At 41.7% G+C, this 13,325-nt stretch overlaps 2 protein-coding genes across 3 annotated transcripts in view; one reads left to right on the top strand and one right to left on the bottom strand.

Moving 5' to 3' along the window:
* Positions 1-1,650: 1,650 nt before the first annotated feature.
* esama (endothelial cell adhesion molecule a) lies at positions 1,651-6,787 on the top strand. 2 transcript variants are annotated; one of them, XM_015030534.1, is made up of 6 exons: positions 1,651-1,825; positions 3,578-3,779; positions 3,887-4,042; positions 4,860-4,982; positions 5,080-5,218; positions 6,000-6,787. In XM_015030534.1, exons 1-6 carry the CDS (start codon positions 1,694-1,696, stop codon positions 6,514-6,516), a joined length of 1,269 nt encoding a protein of 422 aa, XP_014886020.1. In that variant the 5' UTR covers positions 1,651-1,693; the 3' UTR covers positions 6,517-6,787. The 2 variants fall into 2 exon arrangements, with proteins under 2 accessions (XP_014886020.1, XP_014886021.1); XM_015030535.1 differs by lacking the exon at positions 1,651-1,825 and adding an exon at positions 3,374-3,456.
* Positions 6,788-10,965: 4,178 nt separating this feature from the next.
* The window catches only part of fez1 (fasciculation and elongation protein zeta 1 (zygin I)), a 21,340-nt gene continuing 18,980 nt past the window's right edge, over positions 10,966-13,325 (bottom strand). The window contains exons 8-11 of the mRNA XM_015030533.1: positions 12,709-12,789; positions 12,148-12,223; positions 11,999-12,064; positions 10,966-11,907 (exon numbers count right to left, since the gene is read on the bottom strand). Of these exons, the coding sequence (XP_014886019.1) occupies positions 11,891-11,907; positions 11,999-12,064; positions 12,148-12,223; positions 12,709-12,789 (240 nt within the window). The 3' untranslated portion in view covers positions 10,966-11,890. The remainder of the gene's footprint in view (positions 11,908-11,998; positions 12,065-12,147; positions 12,224-12,708; positions 12,790-13,325) is intronic.

Here is a 13,325-nt window from a genome sequence, read left to right as displayed (position 1 = left end):
CCGAGACCAATATTCAGCTTATTAACATAACTGTTGCATGATTTCCACTCAAATGCTGACCCAGTTTCATTTGGTTGAAGAGACAACAGCTTGACATCTTCTGGGTCTAATTTCCAACATCCCTCTAGAGAATAATGTAAGTCTGTGACCTCCAGAAGGCAGCCTGCATGAGGAAACCGTCCCAACACTGGGATCTGCAACACCCACAAATCATTTGCTGCGACATTAGTGGACCACTCATGTTCTTTGTAGTGTCTAGTCTGTGGAGACGTAGTAAAAAGCTTCAGCTCAGGCTCTCGCAGGGAAACTGAACGTTATAGTTACATTTGATTTCATCACTTCTTCCACATAGAGGAAGTTTTGTTAATGACAGCTGATGTTTTTTGGCCTTTTTTAGCGTTATAAATTTGCATGTCAGTCACATAACCCGGGATCCCATCGTTAGTTTTCATACGTGTCCAGCTGTCATGTTTCCACACTCAGAGAGACGTCAGCGCCTTGAATATTCCAGAATAGCTCAGGTTCAGGAGGGCAGAGACCACATTTTTCAGCGTGAGAACGCAGAAAAATGTGGTGCTAAAAAAAATTATAATAATAATAAAGTTCTCCAGTGTATTTAAATACTCCTGCTGTTTGCTCTCTTGTGTCTTGTCTTGGCTGCAGGAAGAGGCAGTGAAGTGACAGAGGCCAAATAACACAGTTTGAACTCTTTTATTTCTCATAATGGATGCAGAGAAATCTTTTAATTACAGTAAACAGAGACCAGAGTCAGCAGCAGTCTCCGTCTGCAGCACATCCAGTTATTCTCTTTTTGAATCTGTGATTTATAAACGGTTATGGACATGGAGAGAGCTGTAATGTTTCTGAGTCTTGGCTCTCTGCTGCCCCGGTCTGGCTACAGATGTGCACTACATTTCAGCCCATCAGTGAACCCATCTTCATTGTTCTTTATTTGTCTCACCTACAGTTTGGCCTGGTTAAACAGTGTTGGTTTAGATTAGTGTTATGGGGGGAAACTAATAGTTAATCCTTGATTATTATTTTTTTAATCAGGAATACATACAGCAGACTGTTAAGTAACTGATGGGCTATGATTTTGGGAATTTCAGGATTTGAGCCTTTTTTTCATTCTAATACTAGATTCTAGGTCTGCAACTAATAATTATTTTAATATTCAATTAATCTACCAATTATTCAGTAGATCAGTGAGGTAAAAAAAAGGCACTTTCTACAGTTTTCATTTAACCACTTAAGTTTGTTTCATACAATATTAGTAATAAATTAAAATATACAAATAAATTAATAAACTCCTTTTCTAAAAAAAAAAACTAAAAAAAATAAAACAAATATTGCCTAAAATGCGACAACAGCATTTATTTAGTGAGCATTTGTGGCAATAGATGCATCTGCAGCTAAAACAAAATACTTCTAACATCTATATGTGGAAAAACTCAGCCCTTCCTGCTGGACTCAATATCAATACAGTGTATTGATAATCTTATTAATATTTTTGGGTTAAGCAAACTTTAAACTAAACTTTAGTTTAACTTTAACTGTCCTATCATTAGACCTAGAAATGGTCAAACCAACATGTGTTTTCACTGTGTTTATTGGCTGTTTATGACATAAATAAATATCATAAGACCTAATGAGGAAAATCTTTGTTTCCACAGGCGTGTGGGCCAACATCCAAATGTCTCAAACCAGCATGGAGGTGGTCCAAGGTAAACTGGTGCAGCTAATAGCCTCGTACGTTGGGAACCCAGACGCTGACCTGGCCACCAGCACCATCCTGTGGAACTTTGTGACAGACAGCACCCAGCAGGTGAGGAGGAAGTCTAATGTATCTCTGTTCCCGTGGCTCTAAACCTGGGAGAATCTGTCCTCCAAAAAGCTTCCAGTGTGTAAACCGCTTCATCCCGGTCCAGTTTAGAACAGCGTCTGGGTATTTTTGGTCTGCTGAGTGTGGATTAATGAGCTGTGCAGATGGAGGAGTGGGATCTGGGCAGATTTATTCAAAGTGAGTTTTCTGTGTTTCTGAACAGTCATCCAGTGTCCTGCTCCCCTCTGCTCTCATTTGGAGCCAAAAACACAGATGATACGAATGAAGTGTGACAGCTCTGAAGCTTCACCTGAGCTGAGACACTTTCAAGAAAGCTGTAGCGAAAAAAGCAGCCATAACTCAGCTGCACAACCAGGCATGTAGGACTTTTAGTACAGAAATATAACAGACACTTTCCCCCCAGTAAAGATGATGTAGACTATCATCATGCTGGCTAATTCTTGCTTTGTGGAAAGGCGCCGACATTTCATGTTGGGGAGAAAGTGGAGCAGCTGTTCCCCCAAAGTCGGGTATATCAAACTTGTTACAGCTTACAGATTTTTTTGTTGCAGAGCTGTGAATAACTTGGTAAATCTAAATACAGGGAACAACCAGAGGAACAGCTCTAGTTTGTTGAGCATACAACTAAGTGCCTCTGAGGAAGTGTGCGGCGTCTGATACTGAGAGCTTGGCATCAGTTTGTTGGGGTCCTGTGGGTTATTGAAGTCTGTTCAATGATTTGAGACTCTTCCTGGCAGGAAAGGTTGCAGTCAGGAAGTTTTGCTGACTGGTTTGTTTGATCTGCTCCAATGTTCTTGTGGATGGAAAAAGCCCAAGTTACACAGACATGAACATCAGGACTCCATCTTTGTTAGTGGAACATCGCAGTTCTGCTGCAGCGGTCTGTTGTCTTGAGGCTGTGACTGTTTGGGGCTTACACCCAACCCCGAAACCGCCTACAATCTGGTCTGCTGTCGTACGAGTAATCGCAGGCCTTTGATTGAAGTGGCAAGAAAAAGAGCAATGTTCTCTCTGACAGAACTTAACAATAAGCAAGTACCGGTACATATTTATCAGAAGTCCTCATACGGCCTTCCCACTGCTGCCTTCATCAGTGTGGCAGCAGTTTTCTTGAATTCAGAACCCATACAAGGAAAAGGTTCTGCTCAGACGATGATAAAGAACAATCTGCAAGAACTTTGAAACCATAAGAAGAACTTTTTTATTTGCAACCCTGATACAGAGAATGTCTATTTCTCTGTTCTTGCAGACAATGCATGTACAGACCTGAACTCATTAGATACTGATGTTCATAGGATACACTCACCATTAGAACTGAAATCTATGAACTGGTTTGAAAAAAGTTTTTTTTTTTTTTTTTGTATTTCTTTGTCTTTTTTGCGTGTGTAAAAATCCAACCTCACCCAAGGGACAACAGCTTGTCATACTAGTGACATTAGAAATGACTCGGTGCATGATGATGATGATGATGATGATGATGAAGGGAGGCTTTCGAGTCCAAATTGAGTTTTTGGAACTGCAACATGATTTTGAAAAAATGACAAATATTTTCAATTTTCCGAGCCAGAGATGTCGGGATTATGAACATCCCTGAGACCTCTGACCCCAAATGAGTAGGCATGTTAGTCAAACTGCTCTCTCTGTCCTGGACAGATGTACTCAGGCCTGTTTTTAGCCGTATGTGCAGCTGTTGTGCTAAAGAGAATAAGAAGTTGCTGTATCTGTCCTACGCAGGTCATCAGCTACACCAAAGGCACCATCAACGAGGGCAGCCTCCAGTTCAGGGGCCGCGTCGGGTTCCTGAAGAACATGCCTTCGAGTGACGTCTCTCTGTACATCAACAACACCAAGGAGTCCGACACCGGCCGTTATGTGTGTCAGGTCATCATTCCTTCTGTTACTTCTAATCCCGCTGAGGTCTCTCTTGTGGTGAACGGTGAGGAAAAACGGCTAAATGTCTGAATTTCAAGGTCTGAATGAAGATATGCTGCTGGAAATGGCAACACACCCAAAACCTCTGATGACTTCTGTGTTTCCCCTCAGTCCCTCCTGCTGTTCCCAAGTGCTCTGTGTCCGGGAAGCCGGTGCTGAAAGGGAACGTGACTCTGATGTGCACGTCCAGTGCCGGGAAGCCTGTCCCGCTGTACAAGTGGAGGAGAACCAGTCCTACCTCCGAGGTCTTTTTTGCACCGATGCTCAGTGAGTAAAACTGCAGTTTTGGTTTCGTCAAACTCTGTAGGCACGACGAGGTCAAAGTGAAAGCTTTTGTCATGTAAACTAATGAGAGAGAAATGCATTAATTACATTTTCTACACTTAAAATTTTTCAGTCTTTAGCATCTTATTTTAGCAGTTAGTCAGCATAGCCAGCAGTCTCCATGTGTAAAGTTGAGATATTGGAGATATTTCCCTCAACTCTGAGATATCCAAACTACTGTCAACTTTTCCAAATCCAGCAAATTTCATGACAGACAGAATTTGAAACTTTAAAGGATAACAGAGCAAAATATGAGAAGAGTAAATCGGCTGTAGCTATTCCATTCACCCTTCCTGTTATCCTTCCTGAAAGTCAAACATTATCTGTGTCTCCGTTGCTTTTTCATGCGCTTTTTGAAGGTTTGCATTACAACAAGTTGATGGAAATGGCAAAATTGCGACATTTAAAAAAATTGCTCAAAATCTGACAATTGGATGGAAACATAGTTGGGGATAGTTTCATTTATCAGCACAGACTGACATACTGCAAACAAGACATAAAGGTTGATAAAGTTAATAACGTATGACTGATGACTTGGTGGTTCGACAGTTTAGTCCGGTTCAGAAAACGTGTTAGTCTTGTTCCTTTGATTGTTTTTTTTTTTTTTTCTTTACTGAGTCAAATGTATAAAGTGGTTTGTTGGAATGTGTCTCCATGACAACCTGCCACATAAAGTTTGTGCAGAGTTCACACATCCTAAACGCACAGAAAGCTGTTTCTAATGGTTGGACGCGTGTCTGTGGTCACCCTGCTGCTTCAGATGAGAACACCGGGGATCTGAAGCTGAACAACCTGAGCAGCAACATGTCCGGGACGTACGTGTGCACAGCCAGCAACACGGCAGGAAGCGAGACCTGCTCCGTCACCCTGGACATCATCAACAGTACGTAACACCAGATATAATCGCAAGCTGTACTTAAACTTCTGAATCTATGAAGCAAACTCCGTTTTCGTTTTTTGTGTGTGTGTCATGATTTCAGCCAATAAGGTCGGAATGATTGTTGGCGCGACAGTCGGATCGGTCCTCGGTTTCATCTTCCTCCTCTGTGTCTGCGTCGGGTTTCTGTTTATTTTCAAGAGAAGAAGAGACAACGAGGACGACATGGCCAATGAAATCAAGTGAGTTCGTCTGGTAACATTTATACAAATCAAAACTGATGTCAGAAAAGCTCATTTTACCAATATTTCATTGTTGACGGGATAAAGCAACTGTATTACCTACATCATCCGTATAAGACACACTTTGCATAAGAATACAAGGGAAAAAAATCCTCATAGTCTGACAAATGGCGACAAACCTCAAGGAACTAGAAATGATTTGTAAAAGTCTCAGTTACGAGAGATAATTGATAAAACTTCTTCAAGTTATTACAGTACAAGCTACACAATCTACTTTGTTACTCAAGTCTTTTCCATATTGGCTTCAATTCTAATACAATGACAGGGTGAAATCAAAATTGTGTTCAATACTGCATGGAATCTAAATCATTTTGAATCTACCTTTGTTAGTTTTTGCTATACAAAGCAGTGAAACTGAAAGGAGATGTGCATTTTCTTTAACATATCTGTAAGTGAGTTGTGCGTTTAGCAGAATTAGGAGGTGAAACAGGAAACTTATAGTTTAATCAGCTCAGAGAATGTGTTTCAGTTCAACAGGTCTGCTCCTGCGCCTCAGCATACACCACTCTTCACCTTCACCAGGTGTCCATGCATCCTCCAAAAGCCTTAAAAAGCATTAAATGCGTGCATCTCAAATTAAGGCCTGAAAATGTGCTGAATTGATAGAACAAAATTAGCATTTTGTCATGACAGGACTTGTTATTCTACCATATTTGAATCGGTGTGAGGAGTGAAAAAAGTGGATCGTTCCTTTAACCCCTGATGTCTCCCCAACCTGCAGGGAAGACGCTCAGGCTCCGAAGCGCGTCTCCTGGGCGAAGAGCGGCATGGGCTCTGACGTCATCTCGAAGAACGGCACGCTGTCCTCCATCGCCTCCAGCCCGCGCCACAAAGACAACCACCACCACCACCTGCACCAGTATCCCCAGCACCCCGCCTCGGACACCGCCTCCATCATCACAGCCACGGGCAGCGCCACCGGCTACAGACCTCCCCGCCAGCAGGGGGCCTCCACTCCCACTCATTACAGCTACAACAATAGCAGCACGCTGCCCCACGGACAGCCCGCCTCCGCCCAGGCCGCCAACGGCAGCTCGCAGGCGGTCCAGGAGCGCTACGGCCACCTGCCCCAGGCCCAGCAGCTGCCCCAGACCTACGCCCAGCTGCAGGGGCAGTTCCAGCCCGCCCCGTCCCCGCCGCCGCTGCCCACCTCCGCCATCACAGCCTCCAACATCCACCGCATGGGAGGGGTGCCCATCATGGTGCCTGCGCAAAACCAAGCAGGCTCGCTGGTCTAACTAGAAGTGCCGCGCCACGCAGTTGGACTGACCGGAGGCTCAGCCGGGTCTCTGGAGGGAACGCTTTGCGTTTTTATTTTATTTTATTTTTTAGCAAACAGGACGAGAGGAAGACGTCACTTACTGTTACACGCTTTGAAGTCAGCAGGCTGCCATGACAACCATTCAAGACATGCTTTTTACTTGCTTTGTATTCACTCTTTATATTCTGTTCTCACAAATGACGTATAGATAAAATTCCCTTTTCTACTTTTTTATTGTCATGCCGTTCTCCATCTGTTTACCCGGCAACCAGATTGTTTTTCTGTTTTGTTTTTTTAAGGGTTTATTATCCCAATTTTCAGCAAAGATGTTACAGGAAATAGGCGGGACGTAAATCTCTCAGCCACCCTTTCTTACAACAACTACCTGAAGGACAAGTCATTTTTTCTTAAGACCCCTTCACATTGCAGTGTTTAAAGAAAAGGCCAGAATATGTTTGATCTCTGTAGACGCTCTGCAGCACGTGGAACAATAAGGTGCGTTCACAATGCAGCCTGAAGTGACCCAATTCCGATTTTTTTTTTTTTTTTTTTTTTTTTGACGTAATGCGACCTGTATCCGATCTTTTCATGGCAGTGTGAACAGCACAGGTCGGATTCTTTTTTGAATGTGACCCTTATTCGATGTGTATCAAATGCGACCTAACATCCGGGTCGCATCCATCCGAACTGAACGTCACCGATTCTCAACAAATCTCACTGTTCTGCATCCTGATACGCGCAAGCGGGAAGAAAAACAACAACCATGACGGATTATATGAGAATTAAGTTGTTAATATGCTGCTCCAGCCGGACAACAACTTCAAATATGTAAGCTAAGCTCCACCGTTAGCCTCCATGTTTACTTTCGCAAACACTGAGGACTTCTTCTTTTTATGGCGGTTGGCAGAACACTGAGAACGCTGACGCTATGGCGCCCTCTAGTGCGCATGCGGGACACTTTCAGGTCGTTTGCCCGTTCACACTGTAGAACGCATACCGGTCGCATTTACTGGCAGTGTGAACGGGCCGGCAAAAAAATCGGAATTGGGTCACTTCAGGCTGCAGTGTGAACGCACCGTAAGGCTCCCAGCAAAATACTCAAACCTCAGTGAGTTCTTCGGTCGCAGATGTTTTAGTCATGATGCCCCAGAAGCGTCATCTTTGGTACAGACACGGGAGACAGATGAGGAGGAATAACCACAAGGTTTGAATCGCAGATTTTACATTTCCCCACAGCTCGACTCTTAAAAAGCGACTCCAAGGGTTGAAAGTCTCACTTTGATCAGATAAGCGACGAGAAGAAAAAGCATACATTCGGCATCTGGAGTGCATAATTCATTCGGTCTACTCAAACTGAGTTATGCCTGCCGAGCACAAAACGTCAGTCTTTGAGGTGGGGCAACGCATACGCACAGAAACCTGCTAATAGCTGATGAAGATACCGTGTTGGTTTTCTCCTCCTGTATTTAGACGGAAACTCTACAGATTGTGAGGAAGCAGCCTGTGGTGTTGCGATGGAGACGGAGCTTTGCGTTTCTTTGGGTAGTTTAGATTTGCTGTGATCCGTTCAATGTTAGAAGGATCTTGGAGATCCTGGCTGAGATCCAGCTTGAAGGTTTGGGTGGATGGAGTTCAGTTTGAAACATCCTCTAGTCTCTAGTCTTGAAATCTGAGTATGAATCTGATTCATTACTGCTTTGTTGTAACTCTGCATATTTTCACCCTTGCATTATAATATGTTACGTTTCCAGTAAGACAAAAAATCTTTATAAATATGATATTTGTTAGTTTTTAAATGTGTTCCAGACATTTGATTTTTTTTTTTCAGGTCTAATCTGTATGGATGGTGATATTGAACATTGATGGCAAATTAATCTGAAACACTGGATACTGAACCAAAGACAAAATGGTCTTCGTTCCTGACATGTTACATCTTTTCATAGCAGCAGATTTACTTCATTTTACTTACGAACTTACGAAGTTCTAATCTGAGTTGACGATTTCTGAAATTATAGAGGCAAGCACAAAGGCTAAATAAAAGAAAACTGTTGAGAGACGTAAGAATTTTATTCATTTAAAATTGCAACAGCTGCCGTATGGAAATTAGTAAGCCATATTGAACAAATCCTTACACGAGAGAGCGCATCAGCATTTTCACGTGTCTGCTTTGTTTCAGCTGTCAGTTTGGTAATGAACAGGAAAACTCAGCTGTGATATAACGCTGCAGTAAAACTCATTAAACCTGTAAATGTGGAGATGCAATGTTGGGGACAAAAGTAGTGACTTTAAAATTTTCTGAATAAATTACAGGGTAAATATTGTGTTGAACTGTGAAGCTCTGAATAAATGACCCCATGTTTAAAACAAACAGAAAACTTTAAGCTAAACTGTTGACAACGGTATCGAAAAACCCCAATCGGATAAAGTCCTGCTTTTACTTTGAATCATGTTTCTGCTGGAGGGATTAACTATGAAGGGCTGACTTTCCTTCTTTTGCATTTTTTTTAATTATTATTATCATTATTAGTTTATAATCACCAAAAGTCATAACTCACTATTCCTGATCAATTTGCATGTTCTGAAATGTTTCATAGGAAGAGATACAAATTTAAAATTTGTGTCAGAAATGGCAGGAGCAATCCAGTGAAGAGTAAAAATGTATCAAATATTTGTTGGTTTACAGAGAGAACCTTCTCCACTTGCAAGAATTTAACCAGAGATCTCACGCTACGAACAAATAAATTCTCTTCTTTAGGAATGTATCCAGGTGGCCGCATATATACGTTTCCTTATTGAAGATGCTTTATTTTTTTACACAGATTTTGATTTTTTTGTCCGCTTTTAAAAACGTTTGTCATAGTTTCTCCTTTCTCCCGCTGTGCTTTTTTTTTTTTTTTCTCTTTCACACAGAGACATTTATTATCTGTCTGGCTTTCGACCACAAACGCAGAAAGTGAAAACATTCCAGAAACGAATGATTTGAAATGTTTCTTAGCTGCTGAGCATTTTTTGTTGAATGTTGACGACACTTAAGCAAACTGGAAAATGTTTCGTTTCTTACGGTTATCAGACTCCGTGTCTTAGAGTGCGACTGAGTCATTTAAACGTGTACGTTGATGATTATAATGTATTGTTAAAGTCAAGCCTTTATTTTTCTACAGCAAACATAAGAGCACGTGAACAGCGTTTCTCTTTACTATGTAACTTTATGAACTAAATAAGTGCTCTCCATCACAGCAGGGAGCATTCTAGAGGCTTCCTGTGGACAAACAGGCGGTGAAGCGTCTTATTTATACAGAAGGCCTAAAGTCCAGACATCAATGTGCTTTGTCCACTTGTGTACTCCATATTTATGTTCATGGAAAAAAAAAAGCCTGTTATTTTCCAATAAAATATAAACAAACTCTTGCGTTTGTTTGTTGTTGTTTTTTCTTTAAAAATGGTTCATATATCATAATGCTCCACACTCAATGCTACAGCTGTTGCTGAAAAGCTGCAACATTTATTCATTCAGGATATCGATTCATGAAGCATCAGTGGGAAAATGTGAAAATCCAAGACCAATTTGCACAAACGGCAAACAGATACTACCTCAAACCTTTCTTTTTTTTTTTTAGGTTTTGTTGTCTCTAGTGGCCCTCATTTGAAAGTAGCTCGACAGGAAACAGGGTGATGAGAGAGGGGAAAGACATGGGCCAAATGTCACCAGGCCGGGAATCGAACCTGCGACAACCGCCACGAGGACTAAGGCCTCAATACGCTTTGCCCCCAATCACAAACACTTCTGAACAGATGACAAAATCATATAAAAAAAAAATTATAATAACACTTGACCCACTGCCTCTTAACGCTTTCTCTCTCTAAAATTTCATGTAAGTGTCGTCATTTCCGGTCTTAAACCACAAGGTGGCAGCAAAGCATCTCTGTTGCTGAGGTAAGTAAGAGAGTGTGGGAACGGCATCAGTTTCCATATAAAATCAGATTTTTAAAATGTTTTAATGTTTTTTGCTGCAGTAACACGGGGTATAAAGTTTGCTGTAAATCTGCAGCGGCCAGATGTCCAGCCTGCCTGCCTCAGACCGATCCACACAGACTCGGCTCTGCGACCGCAGCCAAAAATGCATCTACTAAATACCGACTTGAGGGAGTTGAATATTTAATTTATGTGATCACTTATCCCATGTTAAATGCACGTATTTAATAGTCATTGCTTTGTTAGAAATCTTTCAGTTTGACATTAAAAGGTTGTTGTTTTTTCCTTTTTTCGTCAGATTTTGTTGGTCATGATTGATTTGTAAAAGCGATAAAATACTTTCAGACATGGTTAAGCATATTCTCTTACACAGTGTACTCATAGATACATATCTTAAGACGTGAGCTGGTGGATTTTTGAACACTGATGTAGTGAATACATAAAAGGAAGCAATAACATTGAGGGTAGAAGTTTATTTGAATTAGCAATTAAGCAATGTAACATTCATCTACATGGGGCAAAAGAAAAAAAATGCTAATATGCAAATACATACACAGTTATTAAAATTATTTTTTTTTTCAGTCACTGAACTTAAAACAACATAAGATTTACACGTGTAGGTGGCTGCGCAGAGTGCAATAACAGTTACAGTAAATAAACGTTAAAAAAAATAATGTACAACATAATATATATATTAATATTTCAAAATAAATAAATAAAAAGTTTGAAGAGCACTGGATATTCATTGTGAAAGAAGCTTTGTAACGCACTGCACCCGTAATAGTAGTGTGTTTCTTCTCACTCTAAAGGAACTACAGTACTGAGTTGGCAGAAAAAGGTGCATGGCTTTTGTATTCTTATGAATCACGTTTCCCCATACAATCCACTTTACATGGATGACTGTATATATGTGTTGAAAAGAGCAATCGTTCCGTGATCAACGGCTTTGTAAATAAATAAATAAATAAAAAACAACATGACAACGAAACGAGAGATGACAAGACAAGAGAGAAGCGATATCTGAAACTGGATCCCTGTACCGGAGTGATCTCTTGTGATCGTTAACCAGCTTATCATGCTCCATTAGTGAAGTCCTGTAAAAGTGGGACTGGACCGTCCCGGTCGCTTTTTCAGGCAGCGGCCATTTTGGTGTCTGGCCTGAGACGGGTGTGCAGGGAAGGACGAGGTGAGCTCAGCAGGAGGCAGTAGTCGTGGTTTAGACGGATGAGATAATGCGGACGGTGTCGATCCATGGTTGGTAATGGAAAACGAGGGGAGCTCATGCAGACTGGGCCAGAAGGTTAGGAAGGTCCTGGGGAGCGGGGCGGGCGGGGAGGTCGGTTTCTCTGTCACACTTCACTCCTGGTATGACGGTTCTTTAGGTGGGACAGAGGACTGGAAAGGGAAGACAAATCGAATTACGCCGCTGCATTTTCGTCAGATCAAACAGCTCACTGACTTCTGGGAGAGTTTGGATGATGTTTACCTTTTAATATGTAGTCCGTCAGCAGCGTAGGCACCTTCTCACTGTCTTCCTTCATGGCATAGAGGACTGTTTGGAGAAAAGGATCACAGTCATTTCACGTGTCGCGCCTTGCGATCGAGTCTCGCGTTCGGTCTCGTGCGGATGCTTACTCTTTGTGAGCATCTGCAGGTCGTCGACAGACGGAGGGGTGGTTTTCTTCTCGTATGGAATCACAGTGTTCAGATACTGAAACCAAGAAAAAGCTCAGAGTGTTTACCAAGAAAGAGAAGTGATGAAAGGAGCACGCTGTCACCGATGTGTACCGCTGAATGCCAACACAGAGGACAGGAACTTCTGACTTTTATTTTATATTGCGCGGCCATTCATACTTCATACGCTGCTGACAGGAAGGATCTCCAGAAGCAGTCAGTCTTGCAAAAAAACAAAAAAAACTCTAAAGAAGCCCCTGACTAAAGGTTGATGCTGCATAACATTCTCAGGTCTTACTACCAATGCTTTTAAGCCCCAGGCGGTTAACTTCTATTACATCTAACACCAATAAAATAAAATAAAATTTATCACCAGAAAACCAAACGAAGAATGTTGACATCTTACACGGCACCGGTTGTCTGTGTGCTAAACTTTCAGCTAAATTTTCTATTCAGCTAAACGGTACAGAAGATTCAATTATCATCAGTTGAGAGAGCTAACATGATGAGTCAGCACATTACCTGCTTCTCATTTCCTGTGCTTCCAAATGTCTGCCTGATGCCCGTCTGCAGGATGTTGGAGAGGCCCTCCATGCTGAAGCGCTATGGATCACACACACACACACACACACACACACACACACACACACACACACACACACACACACACACACACACATGCAAACACATAGAGTGAATGTCAAAAGTATGTTTTCTTTACAAAACTCTGCTGATATCTGTATATCATTACTCCCAGTTCTCTTTATTTTGTGTCACATTTACAGTATTAAGTAGCTCAAAGTAGAACTACGGACACAGTTTTCGTTTATTTGCTCGACATTGGCACAGATTCAGGTGTCTGCTCTCTCAGATAAAACCACCGTTTGTGCGTTGCATGTAGGGAAAACCCATTAGGCCCGTGTTATTGAGCGGGAGCAGAGTGAGCTGAACTGGGCTGGTCCTGGATGTAGATGTTCCTGTAAGATCATTTAGAGTGTAATGGATCTGACATCCATTAGTGGAAGAGCCAGAGAAGGAAGGAGGAAGAGCAACCAGGTTCTGGGATGTCACTTTTCTGTAATTCCCTTAAAGATATAACCTTTTGAAAATAACAATACTTTTAATAACTTTTATATATA

This window comes from Poecilia latipinna, unplaced genomic scaffold, assembly GCF_001443285.1.
Source record: "Poecilia latipinna isolate Pla-1442-1.1 unplaced genomic scaffold, P_latipinna-1.0 Scaffold185, whole genome shotgun sequence".
In the NCBI taxonomy this organism is placed as follows: domain Eukaryota; kingdom Metazoa; phylum Chordata; class Actinopteri; order Cyprinodontiformes; family Poeciliidae; genus Poecilia; species Poecilia latipinna.
Note: the sequence above shows the minus strand (reverse complement) of the source record. Positions and strands in the feature narration are given on the sequence as shown.